Source organism: Triturus cristatus, chromosome 7, assembly GCF_964204655.1.
Source record: "Triturus cristatus chromosome 7, aTriCri1.1, whole genome shotgun sequence".
Lineage (NCBI taxonomy): Eukaryota > Metazoa > Chordata > Amphibia > Caudata > Salamandridae > Triturus > Triturus cristatus.
Window position 1 is genome coordinate 1,232,863,604 of NC_140590.1, and position 20,672 is coordinate 1,232,884,275.

Genomic DNA, 20,672 nt, shown 5'->3' on the forward strand with positions numbered 1-20,672 from the left:
TAGTTATTTCTGACTGAGTGTAACTAGGTTTGGGAGGGATCCAGACTCCTCCTTCTGCCAATGCAGAGCCCCAGTCCTAGGATGCTTGTTTCCGGTCCAGGGAGGACCTGGCTTGGCAGTCCGGGCCAAATTGTTCCCATGAGGCACAGGGTCAAGACTGATTTGCATATGGCAAGGTCTAAACTGGGGTAGCATGGTGAGCAAAAGAATGATGGATTTAACCCAGATCTCTTTGCTGGGGGTGAATGTTTTAATTTGTTCTGCATTCCGTCCATCAATTGTGTGTCTTTTGCTTCCTCGCCCTAAATGCGCCGGGTATGCCCAGACGTGGGTCCCGGGCTCACTGTGCTACTGGAATCAAGCCATTCTGACTGATGAGGGGTGAAACCCCAAAACTGGTCCTAGGATGCTTGTTTCCGGTCCAGGGAGCACCTGGCTTGGCAGTCCGGGCCGAATTGTTCCCATGAGGCACAGGGTCAAGACTGATTTGTAAATGGCCAGGTCTAAACTGGGGTGGCATGGTGAGCAAAAGAATGATGGATTTAACCCAGATCTCTTGCCTGGGGGTGAATGTTTTAATTTGTTCTGCATTCCGTCCATCAATTGTGTGTCTTTTGCTTCCTCGCCCTAAGTGCGCCGGGTATGCCCAGACATGGGTCCGGGCTCACTGTGCTACTGGAATCAAGCTATTCTGGCTGATGAGGGGTGAAACCCCAAAACTGGTCCTAGGATGCTTGTTTCCGGTCCAGGGAGGACATGGTTTGGCACTTCGGGCTGGACTGTTTCCATGAGGCATAGGGTTAAGACTGATTTGCACATGGCCAGGTCTAAACTGGGGTGGCAAGGTGAGCAAAAGAATGACGGATCTAACCCAGATCTCTTGACTAGGGTTGAATGTTTTGATTTGTTCTGCATTCCGTCCATCAATTGTGTGTCTTTTGCTTCCTCGCCACAAGTGCGCCGGGTATGCCCAGACGTGAGTCCCGGGCTCACTGTGCCACTGGAATCAAGCTATCCTGGCTGATGAGGGTGAAACCCCGAAACTGGTCCTAGGATGCTTGTTTCCGGTCCAGGGAGGACCTGGCTTGCCACTTCGGGCTGGACTGTTTCCATGAGGCACAGGGTCAAGACTGATTTGCACATGGCTAGGTCAAAACTGGGGTGGCATGGTGAGCCAAAGAATGATGGATTTAACCCAGATCTCTTGCCTGGGGGTGAATGTTTTAATTTGTTCTGCATTCCGTCCATCCATTGTGTGTCTTTTGCTTCCTCGCCCTAAGTGCGCCGGGTATGCCCAGACATGGGTCCGGGCTCACTGTGCTACTGGAATCAAGCTATTCTGGCTGATGAGGGGTGAAACCCCAAAACTGGTCCTAGGATGCTTGTTTCCGGTCCAGGGAGGACATGGTTTGGCACTTCGGGCTGGACTGTTTCCATGAGGCATAGGGTCAAGACTGATTTGCACATGGCCAGGTCTAAACTGGGGTGGCAAAGTGAGCAAAAGAATGACAGATTTAACCCAGATCTCTTGACTAGGGGTGAATGTTTTGATTTGTTCTGCATTCCGTCCATCAATTGTGTGTCTTTTGCTTCCTCGCCACAAGTGCGCCGGGTATGCCCAGACGTGGGTCCCGGGCTCACTGTGCCACTGGAATCAAGCTATCCTGGCTGATGAGGGTGAAACCCCGAAACTGGTCCTAGGATGCTTGTTTCCGGTCCAGGGAGGACCTGGCTTGCCACTTCGGGCTGGACTGTTCCCATGAGGCACAGGGTCATGACTGATTTGCACATGGCTAGGTCAAAACTGGGGTGGCATGGTGAGCAAAAGAATGATGGATTAAACCCAGATCTCTTGACTGGGGGTTAATGTTTTGATTTGGTCTGCATTCCTTCCATCAATTGTGTGTCTTTTGCTTGTTTGCGCTACATGTTTTGTGAATGTTCTGTTCCAGTACCACCAATTTCTTATGCTTTTTTACTTTCGGCGCTACGTTTTCAACGTGTATGTTTAAAATGTCCCTTTTGTTTCGGTTTCGTCTGTCCCACTGTTTTGTTAACCTTTGGCGCGATGTTTTTAACTTGTTTGTTTAGAATGTTTCTTTTGTTTCGGTTTCGAGAACCTTATGCATGATGTTTTGTACGGCTTTCCAGCTGCCCGCCTCCCCAGGCAGTGCCCATGTGAAAACTTCAAAGCGTTCGTTCATACATCCAACCGCATGAAGCTGGAGTCATCTCAACACTACAACGCTCTTGTAGGAAAGGCAGAAATAACTTCTGCATGCCAATTCACACTGTTTTAGCCAGTTTCAGGGTGATAAAAGGATGGAAAACAGAAACAACATTTCAGCTGCCAAGAAGGCTGCTTCCTCAGCACTGCTGGAGATATACAACAAGCAGTCAACTCCACATAATTCAACACAGCGTCACACAAATCCACACCACGCAAAATAATTACACTCAACACCACATAATTCAACTGGACCTAATTACATGCTACTCAATACCACATACACAAACCCCACATAAATCCACTCTATGCCACTTAACAACAATCCACATAAATACACTCCACACCATGCCACATAATTCCACTGAACATAATTTCACTCATCGCCACACTGTTCCATGCCACACTATTCAACTCCACACAAATCTATTCCACACCACATAAATCAACACCATACCACATAATCCCACTCCACAACACAATTCCACTCCACACATATCCAATTCACAACACAAAATTCAACATCATATCACAAAATTCAATAGCACACCACATAATTAAACTTCACTACATAACACTCCACAACACAAAATACTATTCCACATAATTACACTCCATCACACACAATCCCACTCCACATGTGTGGAGTTGAATTGTGTGGTGTGGAGCTGTATGGACTGCTTTGCCTTTTTGGTGACGAAAAAGAACATATAGGTAAGAGCTAAGCTCCCAATCTGTGTGTTTGGGTGTTAAAAAAAAAATGAGAGTTAGAGCTATTGGTGTTGTAAATGTCTGTTATGTATGTGTTATGGACTGAATGTATGTGGTGTGTAGTGGATTTATGTGGGTTGGATTGGAATTTTTAGTTATGTAATTGTGTGGCGTGGTGTTGATTTGCGTAGTAGAATTATGTGGCGTGATGTGCAGTTGTATTATTTGGATAGTAATTATGTGGGTCTTTTGGAGTATTGGAATTATATGGAGTGGGATTGTGTAATACGGATTGCAGTTATGTGGAATGGTATTTTGTGTTGTGAAGTGGTATGTAGTGGAGTTAAATTATGTGTTGCACTGTTGAATTTTGCGGCATGATGTGGAATTGAATGGTGTAGATTGGATGTATATGGTGTGTTGTGTAATTGAGTTGTATTATGTGGTTTGGTGTGGAATTATATGGTGTGGATTGGAAATATGAGGAGTAGAATTGTGTGGCGTGGAACTGTGTGGATAGCTTTGCCTTTTTGATGACAAAAAAGAACAAATAGGTACGAGCTAAGCTTCCGATGCAACATAATTCTACTATACGAATCAACACCAATCCGCACAATTCCACAACTATCAATTCCAATCCAACACAGTCAAAACCACTTAATTTCAATCCACATTATTTCACAGCACACTATGCCACATAATTCCACTACACAAATTCACTCCATGCCACACAATTCCACAACTAACTAATCCAATCCAACCCACATACTTACACTACACATCACATACATACACTCCATCACACATTGGTAAAAGACATTGATTGCAATTTACAAGGCCAACAGCTCTAACTCCAACAAATGCGAGACCGATTGCATTTCCAGCGCTTGTTTCTTTTATTTTTGTGACATTCACTTGCAATAAAATGCATCGATTTGTGAAGCCTATGCCTATTGGATTTGCCAATGTTTGTTTCGCCAGGCTCCATCCCTGGCTGGTCCGCTTACAGCACTGCAGGGACCCTGAGCGCTTACTGCTAAATGGCAGAACGTAACGCGGACTTTCCTAATGAACGGCTTGGTATATTGCTTGAATGAACAATTAACTGCAGCCCAAAACAATTCCACTATACTCCTATTTTTTTGTGTTGGTGTGTTGGTGGGGCTGAATTTCACGCTTACTTCTTTTTTTAATCTCAATTCATTATTGATTTTTCAAAAAGAAACAAGTAATGATCATAATTCACATATCATCATAAAGTACTGAAACAATAAAAAGAAAAGCTGTTCTGCGTCTCAAATGCAGCGTCTCAAATGCCTCTTCTTTCACCCAGGGTTCCCCCTGGTCGTCCCTCCATCACTTCCGTTTCGCTGACGTGCTCCCTTTCCCAGCATGCCTCGTTCGCCCCCTCCCCGGTGTGTGATGGCATTCTGCTAGACACAGACGCCCCCTCCATCTCCTCCCGGCGGCCCCCCCTTTCTCTGCTCCTCCCGCGGCCTGGTGCACGAGAACCCCCGCCGCCACCATGAACAACTTCCACGACAAGCCCCAGCAGCAGGTGCAGCAGCAACAGCAGCATGGCGGGGTGAAGCCCGAGGAGTTCCCGCAGGAGATCTGTGAGTGCCTAGGCCTCGTGGCCCATTGTTCTCGCCGTCTTCCCGCGCTACACTGTATCAGATCACGGCGCTGCAGAGCGCGCGCAGGGACTCCGCGCGCGGCAAGTTGGGGTTTTTCAGCACCTGGAGGCGGGCAGGGCTGCGTGCGCGTGCCCTATGCTTCGCAGACTGTGAACTCAAGTCGTGCCTTAAAAAAACGGTGTCCATCGTGCACGCTATGCTTTCAAAACCACTGCGAACCGTATGCACTCAATCCTAAAATTAATTTCTGCCCGTCAGCTCATTTGTGCCATAGGAACTGTCCGTCGTGCACACTGTATTCAAAAGAACTGCCTGTCGAGCACACTGTATTCAAAAGAACTGCCTGTCGAGCCCACTGTATTAAACCATCGTCGCACCCCCCCCCCCCCCGTGAAATCAGGAGTACGGCCTTTGTGCATAACAATTCAATCGTGCTTCGCCTTAAAAACATGTTTATCTTGCACAGTATATTTGTGCAAACATGTTGAGTTGTATTTGTCCAAGAGGAGGGGGCGTGGCCATGCCTAGTGCTCCCTCGGAGCGCATCCTAAACCGTGAATCCTACCATGGTCTTGCACTCTTTGAGAACTCAGCCGTGCACACTAAATTCAGGCGTCTTAATTCGAAGAGTTTGTCCTCAGGGTGGTGGAATGGGCTGTGCAGAGTGCGCGCTCGCAGTAGGAAGCTCAATGATAGTTGGATTTCTGCTTGGGATTTCAGTCGTACCACAGATCTCGGTTCTATCCAGTCCACTAAAGGCGCCATTGGGGTTTGATTCTTTACCCGCAGCGCATGCGCGCTCAGCCAACTTAGCTCAATGATTTCTTAGATAAGTTAGGCGGCCAGCACATGCGGTGGATATATCGTTCGCAGTTTGTAAATCTGCATAGTACGGAGTGTGAGTACTGGGAAAGCACTCGACACTTAAAGGTTACTTCGTGCTGCTTGGGAATGGCTTTTTGGTAGGAACAGAAAACAAACTGATTGTGGCACCAACCACTTGTAGAAATGCTGCACAGAACAAAATATGTGGAGAGAAATTGCCGCATTTTAGGCTACATGGGGCAGTGGGTACTTCGGTCGAGATTGTGGTTTTGCACATGACAATGTGCAATTGTTTTCAGAATGCTATCCCCGCGCTTAACATTATATTACTTTAAATTTTTTTATTTTCGACTGTTAATTTCGCACCTTGCATTTTGTGCAATAAACTATAAGAACCTTTCTCTTGCTGTTTCATGGCTTGCACTTTGGAACCTCGTATTTAACAACCCCCCCCCCCTCAGCAACAGATGTCTCCGTACCACATCCGGTTTCGGTTAGTTTGTAGCTGCGCGGTCTGTCTGGCTCCTGCTCTTGTTAATGTGTAACGTTTATCGACTCGCTCTTGATTTGAGAGATTGCCGAAGACTTCTCTCAGACGACGATAATCTCTGTAGCTCTAGCGCAGAGTTTTTGTTATAGACATTTTGTCATGTTTCCACACTTCTGGTAAACGTCTGTGAGATTCCTAACTATTATTTTTTTTAGGTCTGGTTTGATATGTATTTACTCTTTGTTAACAATACTTTTAACAGTACATAGCTGGGGATTTGGCTCCAGCCAGAGATCTACCCTCATTTCGTGCTAGTTTACCCGGCGTTCCGTTCCACCCCATATGGAGTGCATGCCTCTAATGCCAAGGGAGACAGTTTTACAACTGAAAAAGACACTCACATGTTCGTCTTTATGTTGTAAATGCACAGTACAGACAATTATAATTTGATCATGTACATCTATTTTTACTTCACTAGGCTTTTTAATGTTTTTAGTCGGGATTTCAAATGCCTTTCATGGAATTAATACCAACCACAGTCATTTCTAGGGAGAAAAAATGGTGAGTGTATCTTTTGCATACAATCATCGTAATTAAAGACGTGGAGAAGAGAAACCCGAAATGGAACAAATTGATGTATAAGGGAGAGGCAGGATTTACAATCAGTTATTGCCCCCCCCCCACCACACACACACTTGTTTTTTAATAGGGGACGTTGTTTCCGAATGGTTTGATTTTCGCTTCTCTTGTTTCCTGGTCTTTGTAGCGAATAAGGCATGCACGCATGCCCCCCTAATACATTGGAAGTGAAAATATTTAGATGTCCTGTTTTCATAACGTTACCTAATTTATTTATTCAGTGATCTTCCCCCTTGCAATACACTCTATGCCACTGTGCTCTGCACCAATGTATGCCACACTACTCTGCACTATCCTACGCCACTACAATTTATGCCACCGCACCACTCTACTGTACTCTAATCAGTATCTGCCTGTAGAGGTGCTTGCATAGTAGTGCACTATGTACGTTTTCTCTGTTTAAAATGCAGAATAATTACCCCCAGTCACAGATCTGGGTTAAATCCATCGTTTTTTTCTGCACGCCACACCAGTTTAGACCCAGCCATATGTAAATCAGTCTTGACCCTGTTCCCCATGGGCTTTGAACTCTCCCCGTTGTCTGCCCGTGTTTTCAATTGGCTCTTGTGACTGTCTTTTGTAAAATGCTTTTTTACCTTTGGTTAGTTTCTACTCTTGTTACCTCCCATAAGGACTGGCCCTTTTACATGTGCTCTTACTCTTTCATTTACAAGTTATAGAGCACTACTTTCTTAATAAGCTGGTGTTGCAGGCACAAAGCTACCACTTCAACCCCACTTCCCAGACCCTAAAGGTGTTTTTAATGTGTTTTATTTGTTTCAGTGCAGCTCAGCATGCCACACTTTATCTTGAATTATGGCGACCATGCCTTAAAGCATACTTTTACTCTGGCACTGCATCTGTTTAACTTCAGCTGGCCGCTATGCTTATTTCTTTTATTGCAGCACGGCATGTTTGCAGACATTTATCTAATGGTATTTTTTTCATTTACTTTTTCATCTGAGCATGATCCCTCACAGGGTACAATGCAGTACCTTATGTGGCCTAAAGGTGTCCCAAGGGAAACCTAGTGATCACCTGTGGTACTGATCCCTTTGTGTGCAGTAAGTAAATGTTGCTGTACCCAGAATAATGTGCTGCATAGCTAAATACTTATAGGGTCCCAAAGGCGAGACCTATTGCACTGCAAATGATTGTTTATCTTAGCACCCAAGCCACCTCTGTTGGAGCTAACCTGAAGCTCTGACTTTAGTTAGGCGATTTCATTTCTCCTGGCACTCTGAAGGCAAACCTCTCTTCCGTATCATAACGTACCTCCATGACATATGACCCCCACACCCATATTTTCTTCTATTTTACTGAGGGGACTGTATTGTAGAACTTCTGCATCTGTTGTAATCGGGGGGGGGGGGGTTGAGGGGGAAGTCATTGATGGTTCTTGGCTCCTAAAGTTACCTGGTAGGGAGCAGTCCTTCGGCGTTATAGGACTAGTTTGTTTCGTTTTCTGCAGCCACCTGTCGAGCACCATTGAATTCACTTCTCGCCTGTCCTTTTTTAGGCATCAGTGAAGGAGTCTTGGGTGGAATGTACTTTAGCAATTGGTGTTAGAGGTTTGGCTACTGTGCTTGCACACATGAACTGAGCGTACCGGCTGTTTCTTCTTTCAGGGCCCAACCCACATTTATTCCTAGGGCAGCTTTCTGTGCTGTAAGTCAGGCTCCCTTATGATGAAAAAAGTGATGAACCAATTTGTTCAAGGCACTCTGAGCACACAGGTTTACTTATTTACACAGCGGAAGAGTTGGAAACTGCCAAATTTGGATATCCTCCACTGTCCTTTTGTTTTGAGGTATACTGGTGGAATTTAATGGGGTCTTGACTTTATCCTTTTCATCTGCTTAACACTGACAATGGGGAGCACAGCAAAAGTACTGTTGCGGAAAGTGCTGTGGTTTATTTGGTGTGATGCCCCTGCTATAGAAGTAGCCCCCTTTTCTTCATACAACTCCTATTTTGCATACTGCTATTCTCCTGTGACGTGTGCTGCTTCAATATTCTGAAACTTTGACGCACTTCTGAAATTATGGATTCTGTATGGTCCATGGACCTTGTACTATGGACATTGGTTTGACACTGACCATTTTTAATCCAGTTAAGTGATATTTGGGTAACGTTTAGACTAAAATTTGCTGGCTAAAGTTCACTAGCTGGAGATCAAAGATCCTAACGTTTGAAGATGGTACCTATAACACACAGGCCAAATCACTGAAGAAAAACTTTAGCACAGGCATATGGGAATGCGCTCTGAGTGCTCCAGGCATCTCAGAAGTATCGGGCGTTTCCTGGCCAGTGAAATCTCCATTCTTGCCCACTGGTTAATTAATATCGGAAGGAAAGGGATACATTTGTTGGGCATTTGAATATTATTAGAGAAGTAGTAACTGTAGCAGGTCAGAGTATGTAAGCACCTAACTTTACCAATGTGCCACCACTGGGCACAGGGTCGAGACTGATTTGCATATGGCTGGGTTCAAACTGGAATGGCATGGTGAGCAAAAAAAAACCGATGGATTTAGGCCCATATCTCTGTACTGTGGTGAATGCATGACATTGTTCTGCATTCTGTCCATCAATTGTTGTTTTTAACCACTGTGCTCATGGCACAACTCGGCACTGCTCCCGCTATGAGCTTCAGGAACCCTGAGCCAGCAATCGCCAGCCATTCTGGATCATATGGCAGCAGTGGATTGCGTTGGTCCTTTATGCTGCCTTGCTCACCTGCCAAGCCATACATGGTTTCTGCAGTTAATTGTATGCGACTGGACAAAGAATGCATACTGGCCACTTCTGTGGTCGGTGGATCTAATGTAAAACTCCCCAGTTATATTCTAGTCTTTTGTTCCTAGTCTACCGTGGTTTTATTTAGAATCCTTCTCTTTGATGACAAGGTCCATAGTTCATTTGGATTTCTTTCAGACATCGTATTTTGGGTTGACATTTGCTCCTGTTGATGTTTTGGTGAGAAGTTGGCCACTTTGCCTGATGCTTACTCTTTAGAGCTTGACTCCCTACCAGCATTTACCATCGATCTAGCAAGTTACATAAGTTGGCACTACACTACTACTGTTGTTTACATGCGCCTGAACAGCAGCTGAAAAGGTGTTGAACTGCCTGCCGACCATGCTTCTTTACAAAGGAAGCATTCTACAGGTTGATCAATCCCGGGGAGGTACCTTTTCTCAGAGGCCCTTCGTGCACCAGGTCAACAATGTAAGGCATAAAAGTACATTATGGAATTAGTCTTTTAACGGAGGAGCAGCCCATCTCAGAGTAGCCTCTATTTTTGCTATTTATGCCTATTAATAAGTTCATTGCTTCACAGTGTCCTGTGTTACATCTCTAGGATATTCCACCTTTTTTGACCATGGGTCGTAAAAAGTTTCCAACTTGGAACACATCTATTTGTATTACTGTGAGCCAGGTTGACTCAGACATGCCCTGTCTATTCTTTCTCTGGGCTCACCATGGCTGTTCTGGAAAACTGATGAAATCGATCATTGGCTAGATTGCCTATTCCGCTGTGTGTATGTCAAATATGTAAACTTTCAGTTGCATGGGCCAGTTCTCACTTCTTGGGCATGGATATAACCAGGTTAGGTAGGTGTTCGTGGCAGGTCACCATTCATAACGGTTGCCCAAAGAAATGCCTTGGATTGTCTGTTTTCCCCACAAGAGAGTGGTTGCCTCTGTTTCAGTTTGGAAATGCGATGCTCAGTAGGCATCCTGTTTTAAAAGATTAACTTTCTTTTTTTCCTTATGGATCCCATTGGCTAAGGTAAAGCCTCCAGCAGAGGAGGTAGGCATCCAGCAGGACCTCATGTTCCAATCTGGATTAAAGTAAGCCTTTGTAGTTTTTGTTTCCAAGACAAGGTTACCATCCAAAAAGAATCCAGGTCCATCAAAATCCACTTTGTCTCTCCCCACAGCACCTTTTTAATTGGTTCTTTGGTTGCTGCCAAATTGAGGTCAAAAAAGCATTATTTTGCAATACTAAGAACGCTGCTGAACTTTAGCTAGTTCTGTGGCATTGTTTAAATGTTCCTATAACTTCTGGAGATTATTGGTCGAAGGCTTGTCTGAGAATACGTATCCGGAGACTTTGAGGGTTGCTTTCCATAGTTTAGAGTTATTACACAGGTTCACACCATAGTGGGTTTGATGTTCCTTTTCCTTTTAATAGATATGTTAAGCAGACTTTTGTCTGCACATTTTGATTTAATCCAGTGGTAGGGCTTTTCAATAACCATACCTGGGGATAGCTACAAGGTTGGACCTTTCCCTTTATTATCAACCTGCTCAAATTTCCTGATATCTACTATGACTGAGGCACTATTCATCCTTAATGCTTGACTACCATCGGTATGCAGCTTCATGGCTCTGCTCTACAAGCACACCATGTTTGTGAACGATGGAGCGCAGGGATTCTAGCATGTTTACCTTACTGAATGCAAACTACGTAAGCTGCAGTGGTACTGCTAATTGTCCTCACCCCTGATGTAGATGCTAATGTTGCCATTGGCATTCTAACACTGACTGCCTGACACATAATGACCATGACTAGAAACACGTACCAACTGCCAGTTCAAGCTTCACTAGATATTGGTAGATCACTTGATGCCTAGGAATAATTTGTTCAGTCAATATTGGGTCCTAATGGGAGGTTCACACAGATGCATACCCTCCGCTGAGACACCCAAAAAATTGAGGGGAGCCCCATGTCACAAGAAATGTTACTTATTGAATGTCAGGACCACTGTCTGGAGGCATTATAGGCTAGAGTCTAGACATATTGGTGATACTGTCTGAAGCATACTTGTTTAATCTTGAAAAATAGAAAGGAGAAGTGAATAATCCTAGCTAACAAGGTCGCCAGCTTTGTCTTTTTGGAGATGTTTCGTAATTTCATTTATTTCGACAATCAGATTTCTCCTTCTTCATCAATCCTTTCATTATGGGATAATCTTGTTAGGCAAATTTTACAGAAGATATGCTTTTGATCGAATTTAAAACTTGCACTATCACATGTTAGACTGGATTCTGGCTTGTAAAGCTTAGCGTGTTCTAGTTCACGTTCCCTGTAAGATAACATGGAGACTCCAGTCCATTTGGCATTTCTGGTGAATGCTTCCGAAGTAAGCAAGGTTTGTTCACAGTTCTGTGCCTTCACACCTTACCCATAGTGTATACTGGGACTAGCCTTATCTTTATTGATTACAAAGGATAATCTTTCCATTGTGAATTATGACACATCCCTTTTGAATTACAGAACTCAGTCAAAAGTCAGGTATTCCAGCCTATTACAAACTCTTCTTTTTAAACCTTCTGGACAGTTGACTGGATAGGATAAACCTATATTTGTCATAGAATATTGCAGTGCTATTTTGCATATTGGCATTACCGCCTCCAACTCCATTTATGGGGCAGATGATGACTTGCCGTGACTGCTTAATGTCATCTCCTAAACACAGTGGATCTGCTGGCTGTCCACTGACTGACTGCAGCAAGAACACCTTTTTATCTACTTCTCACTCTCCTTATTCAAAGATAGATTTTGGTTTTAGTCCTATCTGATCTATCATGCAGGCTCAACACAAATCCACTCTCTGGTGGAATCCCGCCTCTACCCTGTCTACAGTGGGTAATTGAGGGCCAGGTACCCGTAAACCAGAAATGTTGATTTTGTTTTGATAAAGTTCTACTTCATGCTGCTTTTTTTTTTATTGCTTGCATAATGACATGGAGTCTTCATGTAGACTTCACGGTCTCATTGAACGTAAGGTGAGGGTGTCCTTATTTTATGTAACAGGGAGAGTTAATTGGCATTACAGACTCTGATGGAAGAGCCTGTGATGATTACGTATGTGCTACCACATGTGATGCCACATGAATCGCATTTGTTGGGGTATGAGAAAGGAGTGGAGCAAAAGGGAAGAAATACAGTTGAGACCCTGTGTTTTTCTAGTTTTCCGACTTTAACTTCATGAAGTCAAATGGCTTTCATTCTATATTAATTCTACGCATAAGTAAATTTGATGCTTGTACGCATGCTTTTGCTGAAATGTGCGGCCACAAAACTTTTGTTATTGAGATAATAATTATAAGTCCCTCACCCTGTTCTGCATTTCTATGTGCTGTCGCTTTGCTGGATCTGTTTGCGATTTGAACTCTTGTTCCTTGCTTTTTATTCCTTCTCTGCAGCTCTCTCCACGGTGCTTCTGGACCCTAGCACGGCTCATCCTAACCTCATCATCTCTGATGATCTCACCTGCGTGCGGTACAGTGACGCCAAACAGCAACTTCCAGAAAACCCCAAACGATTTGATTACTGCTGCTGTGTTCTCGGTGCTGAGGGCTTCACGACCGGCCGTCACTACTGGGAGGTGGAGGTGGGCAACAAGACCAAATGGAACCTCGGTGTGGCCCGCGAGTCCATCGCCCGCAAAGGAGGGATCACCCTGTCACCAGAGACCGGCTTCTGGATTTTGTGGCTGCGAAATGGTTATGAGTTCAAGGCCCTGGATTCACCGAACAGACTCCTCACACTTAGGGTCAAACCGCAACGCATTGGGGTCTATCTGGACTATGAGGGAGGGCAGGTGTCCTTCTACAATGGTGACGACATGACCCTCATCTACACCTTCACCAGCACCTTTACTGAAAAGCTGTACCCCTACTTCTGCCCGTGCCTGAACGACTCCGGCAAGAATGCAGAGCCGCTACGGATCATCCACCACAAGCCCTAGCTGGGCCACATGCAAGAGGCATCTTCACCAGTACTTCTCTAGTAGTCCTGCGCACAGCTTGCATCTTGTCCCTTCCCCGAGCAGCAGAAATGCAACACCGAATAAGATTGTTCATGTGCCTGTGCCCTACCTCTACTGATGTCTTGATATCTTAATGCACCCCTTCTCTAAACCCATTTTTTTTAAAATTGTATATTCCTTCAGTAGGTGGAGAGGGGCAGTGGGATTTAACCGGCTGATGTGACTACCCAGATTCAAAATGCACTTTTTTTATATTCCCTTACATATCTCTTGCCCAATACTTGTTTTTCAGCTGTTTTTGACATTTTGGTATGGGAGTGTGGCTTCACAGATATTGTGCAGTTGACAGCACAGAAGCACTGTGTGGATTTGGGTGGAAAAGTAACAGCTACTTGTGATGCCAAGAGGCATTTATTATATGGGTCAAAACTTAACTCCGTTCAAAAGCCTCTCCCTTTCCTTCCAGTAGTGGAATTTGCCTTTTAGTTCTCAGAGTATCTGCCAGGCCTGGGGTTAAGCTATCGGACTGTTACCACCATGACTCCACCTTCTCCACTGCTCTTTCATCCACTAACTAAATGCCACCCATGTATGTCTCCATCCTGTTGCTCCTCTGTAAATTTGTGGGTGGGACTGCCTATACCTAGATGACCTAAACAGGCAAATTATTGTTTTCAGCCAGAGGTCGTAGTCACTGATAAAACTGATGGTTCAAGGGAACAGTGAGCAGGGTTAAGATATTGTCCAGATTGGCAAGATATGTTACATTGTGCAGCTGAACTGGCTGTTAGGTGCACGGCCTAAAACATTTTTTTTTTAAAGTACTGAGGAGCATTCACATGTCATTTTATTTCTCATGTGACACTGTGCATGGACGTGAATAAACTTGCGGTCAGCCTGTTCCAGGAAAGCTGCTCTGGCATGCAGCCCCCACATTCATGCAGTAGACCTGTTTGAATAAGGCTCTTGCCTGCATAACATGAATAAACCGTGAGTGATTTGTATTATTTGTGCTTATGTGACGGGACAGTTGCCTGTGAGGGAACTAGGAGGGTTCTCCTCCTAACCAACACACTTGCTGAGGTTTTGCAGCATCACCCTGTCCGGTAACATTTCATATTTTTCCTTTTTGATAATTTTTTCTTCACTGCTGTCTTTTTTTAAATTACACATCTCTAGAACGTGGATCCCCATCAGCCCCTCTTTTTTTGGGCCTTTGCTTATGGCAAGTTAAGCTTTTTGTACTCTGTTTATAGCCCCTTCCCTGTCCTTAACCTCAACACTTGCTTCTGGGCCAAATTCCATTTGTTGATGCTAAATCCCCTCTCTTCCTCATACCTTGCCTCCTGTACTGCTCAATGTTATTGTTTTGTTAAATAACCGCTGTTAGTAGCAAGTGATTGTCAAGTGTGTATTGGAAAAAGAGCAATTTGTTTGCCATACAACATTTCAATAAAACTTGCATTAAAGTCCTTTTCTTTTATTGTAATCAGTTAAAGTCAATGTATAAAGTGAAATGGTGATTACAAATTTGTTGTCCCGTTGTTTTTTTATATCAACTTGTACTGTGTTTCTTAGAGACAATTTGGACCCCCAGGGTACAGTATCTCCAGTTACTGCCCTCCCCTATTGATCAGTTTTTCGATAGATTAAATACAATCTCTAAATCCCCCCCCATCTAGCAGTCAGATAAGCCTTCCTTACATTATGATAGAATTGCATTAAAAAGTAGCATTTTCGCAATCTGGGCGCCATTTTCATACACTTTTGGAACGACTTTGACCAGTTGTATTTGAGGTGTTTTGGATAGAGAAGATTTGTTTGGCCAACATATTGAGACTGAGGATCAGAAGTACAGTGAGGGACATACATTAGAGACGACAACTACAGCAATAGTTTCACCCGAGAGGTAGTGAGGGAAGCTCAGAGGTTTTTAATAAAGATCTGCTAGCACCAGTGAGAATAAAACATTATTGGCTTTTCATCAATGACACATTGTACATATGGCCTCTTCTGATTTACAAGGATTGCATTCATAGCACACCCCCTCCTCTTTTGCTGTCCTAAAAGGTAGGGTATCCATTTTGAATGAGAGGCTAATTAAGATTGTTGTGGCTAATTGTACAAGTTCTCTAGCACATTTCCAGTGCCCTAGCTCTTCACAATTGAAACATTAGCACCCATCAGGCAGTGCTGACTCTCCCAATCTCAACCCCTGACTTTGCCTAGTCCTCCCACCTCCTTGATCACTTTGCTATTCTATTCCTCCCTGATCCTCCCTTTGACTGTGAGAAAGATTGCATTTACAAATGCATTAGTGAAGATCCGGTGGAATTTTTCTTTTGCTGTTGAACAGCAAAAAAATCATTTGCAACTGGACCAATTCAGAATGGCCTTTAGATTGCCACCCAGTGCTCACCTGCTCATGTACCTTGGGTGTTGGATGTTAGAAGCTGCCTCAACAGCTTATTGAGCAGTTTCCATAGCATTATCGACACCACAATAATTATGTAATGTATCTTTTAAGCAATCCACATAATAAGCAAGATTTCCACTTTGTTTTGTTTATAAATGTTAATCTTAGTCCAATCAGTTTTAAGATGACAAACCTTGACCATAGCATTCGATAGTGCACCTCTAGCAAGAGCGGCTTAATCAATGACCACGTCGCAGACATATTCACAAGTAATAATTGATTGAAATGACCCTAGTTTGGGTTGTAGCATTCAAAAACAGTTTTCAATTTTCTTGAAACTTATGTAGGTTGTCATTTGTTTTAGGGAATTGTTGAGTGATGTTTAAGAGGTCGGATGGGGACCAGGGAACGTGAATGGTGTCACGGTTCCCTGGTTTGAGACCTGAGTACTCTGGTAGGGGAAGGAGGGCACCTGATTGGATATGGGATAAGTCATTTTAGTTGCTACTGTCCTCACTAGCTGAAAGTGTATTTTTGAGTCTGGGTGATCTTTCAACTTTTCTTGCCCTTCTTCCTGCCATCATCCTTAGACTACCATGAATGAGTAAGCCCAACTGCTCCATGCGTCACTTTGGAACAGTGGGTACAAAATGAGATTGGATTGGGGATAGCAAGTCAAGTTCCGGTGTGTCCCCCTCTAACTTTTTTCTGCACTGGTTACACTGTCGCTTGTCACTTTCGCAATCTGTTAAAGGGAAGAGGTGGGTCTCACAGCTTTTCCCGTCTGTATCTTATAGAGGGATGTAGGAAGGGATAAAGTTAGAAGATTTTATTGCACAATTTGTATCAATCATTGAAAATCACTACAGATATTATAAAATCACCGGAAAGGTAAACATATGTGCTTTCTAATCTGCAAATAGGTAAGTCGAGCCCAGTTTAATCACTATACAAGAGCAAATTACCAGGGTATTTTTTAAAAAAAACCTATTAAACTATTATATATGCAGACCCAAACTCCTGATGGTGGAATAGAGTACCCCATACTGACCACGCAGATGATACCGAAACTTTCACAGGAACAACAGCGTCTATTAGGAGGAGCCAACAACTAGTCCGAATTAAGGCTGCTGTAATAGATCTAAATACCTCTGAAAACCCAAGCCCCGACGATCTCCTGGTCGAGTGGTATTAGGCGTACTCAAGTGAATTTGCAGATAGACTACTGCAGGTATATGAAGAAGCGTTGGACACTGAGAGTTAACTAAAACAATGAGAGACGCAGTAATTATAGTGCTACTGAAACCGAAGAAAAACCAAACAGGCTGTTGAGCCCCCAGGCCAGTGTCTGTGCTAAATGCTGTCAAAATATTGGGAAAGCTCATGACTGGGAGTCTGAATGACGGGATGGTGCATACAGTTAAGAATGGTTTTATACCAGCCAGACCGCACTGAACATCAGACGGCTGGCCAGTGTGATGGGAGAAGCAGAGAGTAGCGAAGTTGAGCTGGCACTCGTGTCATTAGACAAAAGGCTCTTGATATAGTGGTGGTGCCTGTTTTCAGTCCTTGATGTGAATTTCAGACTAAGTTTAGGAGAGGCGCTCGACCGGGGTGTCTTTGTCACCCTTACTGTTTGCTTTGGCCATCGAGCCACTGGCCTGCAGTCTGTCAAATAAAGAATGCCTAGACAATTTGGGCCAGACTCCGAAGCATGTGAGGTCATTGTACGCTGCAACGTGCTGGTCTGTTTAACTGACCTGATGAACTCTCTGGGGATACTAAGTGACAAATTGCAGATGTCCAGGGAGAAGACAGGTTGGATCATAAACGGAACTCAGCTTGTTCTCGCTGTGGGCACTGCAGGGAGTCCCCAGACACCAGCTTCTAAGGCTGACATACCACGGGACAGTGTCACCTCGATGCCCAGGTATCTAAAGGAGTCAAACTCAGAGGAGAGATGTTGTAATTCCACACGCGAGCCACTGACCTAATCGGAGCATGAAAGTAATAGATAGAAATATAAAAAAAGATTAACCAGATTATACAGCACAAACCCCCTTTCCGATGGAGAAAACTCTATGGTGAGCACTGTCCTTTTTTTACATTGAGAGTTTCAGGAGGGTTCATAAACTACCATATTTCACATGCATAAACATAAAACAAAGACGTTAAAATAAAATACAACCGCTTTTACTATTAGGTGAAATGGGAGCGCAACACGCGTTCTCTTCAAAACTATAAGCTGCAAAGAGTTGCATGTAAATAACCTTTTCAATCATTTAGCTGTTTTAGGGCTTAGTGTGCAGTAATGTGATACACTTGTTCATACTTCGAGCAGTAATTTTGAGGGATATCTCGCTTGTAGATTGCTGCATCTTCATACATTTACTTGGTGTTCTCATGTTCACTCAAGTCATTTCTGATCAAGTCTTTGTGTGTCTTAGCTGGATCACGAGATCCAGCTTTAATGCCAGACAACTAGCCATTTCTTCTGGTCCAAGTGTAGCTGCTTGGGTTTTTTATTATTGTTCTTGAAGGAACTTCGGTGTTTGCCAATCAATCAGGATTTATAAAGCGCAGCTAATCACCCAATATGCTATCCAGGCACTTGCAGTCCCCGGAGGCTTATTCGAACAGCCAGGTGTTGAGGGCCATTATTAATTCCCAGAAGTGAGCCAACGGTCCTGAGGTGTGTAGGGAGGCTGTACCAGATCTTAGCTGCGATGTGGGATAAGGAGCGTCCTCCACTTCTGCTTTGATAGATGCTGGGAGTCTGGGCAAGTGAAAGGGAGACGGAGTGTAGTCTTCTCGTGGTTGGTGGAAGTTCAGGCAGCGGTTAATATAGGCGGGCCCATGGCTGTGTAGGGCCTTGCGTGCGTGTGTCTGCATCTTTAATTGGCATCTCTTCTGTACGGAGAGCCAGTGGAGTTTCCTGAGATGCAGTGTGATCTGGGTTCATTGGGAAAGGCAGAGGATGAGTCTGGCTGCAGCATTCTGTATGGTTTGAAGTCTCTAGAAGGTGTGCGGGGATTCCTATGTAGAGGGCATTGCACAGTCCAGTTGGCTTCTGATGAGGGCTTGTCACGGTGCATCTTGTGTGTAAGGTAGCCACCTGAAGATCCTACCTAGCATGTGCAAAGTAGAAGCAGGCGGAGGAGACTGCGTTGATCTGTGATTTCATGGTGAGCGTGTCAATGATTCAGAGGTTTCTGGCGTGGTTACAGTGAGTGGGTCCTAGGTCTGATGGCAACCAGGAGCCGTTCCATGAGTTGCTACTGTTGCCAAAGAAAAATACTTCCATCTGTCTGTGTTCAGCTGCAGGGAGGAGTTCTTCATCCAGTTGATGACGTTTGTCATGCATCTGTGGAAGTTGGTTCTGGTGGTGATAGGGTCGTCTGTGAGCGAGGGGATGCGTTGGAAGTCATCTGATGAAGAAATTATGTTAAGAACGTGGAATCTGACTATGTTGGCCAGTAGGGTCATATTTTCTGAGTGTGGGGCTGAGGGATGAGTCCCGCGGACACCCCAGGTGATCTTCTTGGGTTCAGAGGTGTGAGGTAAATCCTCTGGGTTCTTAGGTGAGCAAGGAGGTGATCCATCTGAGCGCATCCGATTGAATGCTTATGTGGCGGAGTCTTTTGATCAGTGTGTGGTGGGATATGGTGTCGAAGGCTGCAGAAAGGTCCAGGAGGATCAAAGCTGCTGTTTCTTCTAGGTCGAGGAGGGTTCGGATGTCGGTGGCTGTAAATCTGTGTGGTTTCGGTGCTGTGGAAGCTGGATTGGGAGGCGTTGAGTAGCTGGTTGTGCTCCAGGTGTGTCATGAGTTGATTGTTAATGATCTTTTCCAGTAACTTTGCTGAGAATGGGAGCAGGGAGATTGGCTGGTAGTTTTTGATTTCGCTGGTGTCAGCAGAGGGCTTTTCGATTAGTGGTCTGACTTTGTTGTATTTTCAGGTATTGGGGAATTGTTGCAGTGTAATAGGTGTTGAGTAGAGTGGTGAGTTCCTGTCTGATCCTTTGGTTTCTGAGGTTGAAGATGTGATGCGGGCATCGGTATGTGGGAGCTCTTGAGTACTGAGTAGATGGATTTCATGGTGTTGGTAGTATACTCTGTGGCGCGGATGTTCCAGGTGGTCAGTGTGTGGTTTGTGTCAGTTACGGTGGTGGCATATCTGTCGTAGTTCGTAGGTGTGCTTTGGGGTTCCAAGTATCTCTTTATGGTTGTGGCAGAAGTGGGCGAGGTTGTCAAATGGCTTCTGTGAGGGTGTGATGTTTTCACTGGCAGCTGGGCTGGAGAATTCCTTAACCATATTGAAAAGTTCCTTGGTGGTGTTGGCACTGGTTTCAATGCCTGCAGCAATGGATGTCGTCTTTGTTGCCCTCAATAGGTGGTGGTAGAGGTTGAGGGAGGTCTTGAAGGCTACCTTGTTGAAGGTGTCCTTGCTGGTGCACCAGCTCCTCTCTAAATATTAGCTGTCTCGTTTTGCTATTCTGAGTTCTTGGGTGTACCAGCTGGCCGCCTTAAAGGATTTTCTCTGGATGTTACTCTTAATGGGGACAATGCCGTCTGTGAAGGAAGTGACCTGATATGGGGCACCCGGGTCACTCGAGATCACCTCTCCGCTGTAAAAAGGAAGTCAGTCAGACTAGAGAATACACACTAAAGTTATTTATTAGTAATACACTCTAGCGGAGTCCAATCTGAGCAGCCTCCTTAGAATGCTGTAGAGGAACTGACCCCCGTCCACACGGCAGCACAAAATATACATTTCCAACATCTCTAAAGATCTGCCCAGGCCGGAATTTTCCAGCCTGGGCACTAATTAACAAAGGGGGTACAGAAAGACGAGCTACCATCTTGAGAACGGTACATGCTATCTTAGTTTCAAGGTTACTCTGCCTGTCTCTCTGAAAGTGGGAGCAGTGCTACTTAGCAGGA

The 20,672-nt window shown here is 44.5% G+C and overlaps 1 protein-coding gene across 2 annotated transcripts in view; it reads left to right on the forward strand.

Annotated features, from left to right (window-relative positions):
• Window positions 1-14,844, forward strand: part of LOC146811698 (zinc-binding protein A33-like) — a 224,854-nt gene extending 210,010 nt beyond the window's left edge. Inside the window, exons 1-2 of one of the 2 annotated variants that reach the window (XM_085618672.1) lie at window positions 4,300-4,554; window positions 12,749-14,844. In XM_085618672.1, the coding sequence (XP_085474798.1) occupies window positions 4,464-4,554; window positions 12,749-13,293 (636 nt within the window). In that variant the 5' untranslated portion in view covers window positions 4,300-4,463 and the 3' untranslated portion in view covers window positions 13,294-14,844. Of the gene's footprint in view, window positions 1-4,299; window positions 4,555-12,748 lie in introns of those variants that run through there. The other variant, XM_085618671.1, reaches the window with a different exon arrangement.
• The last annotated feature ends 5,828 nt before the right edge of the window (window positions 14,845-20,672 follow it).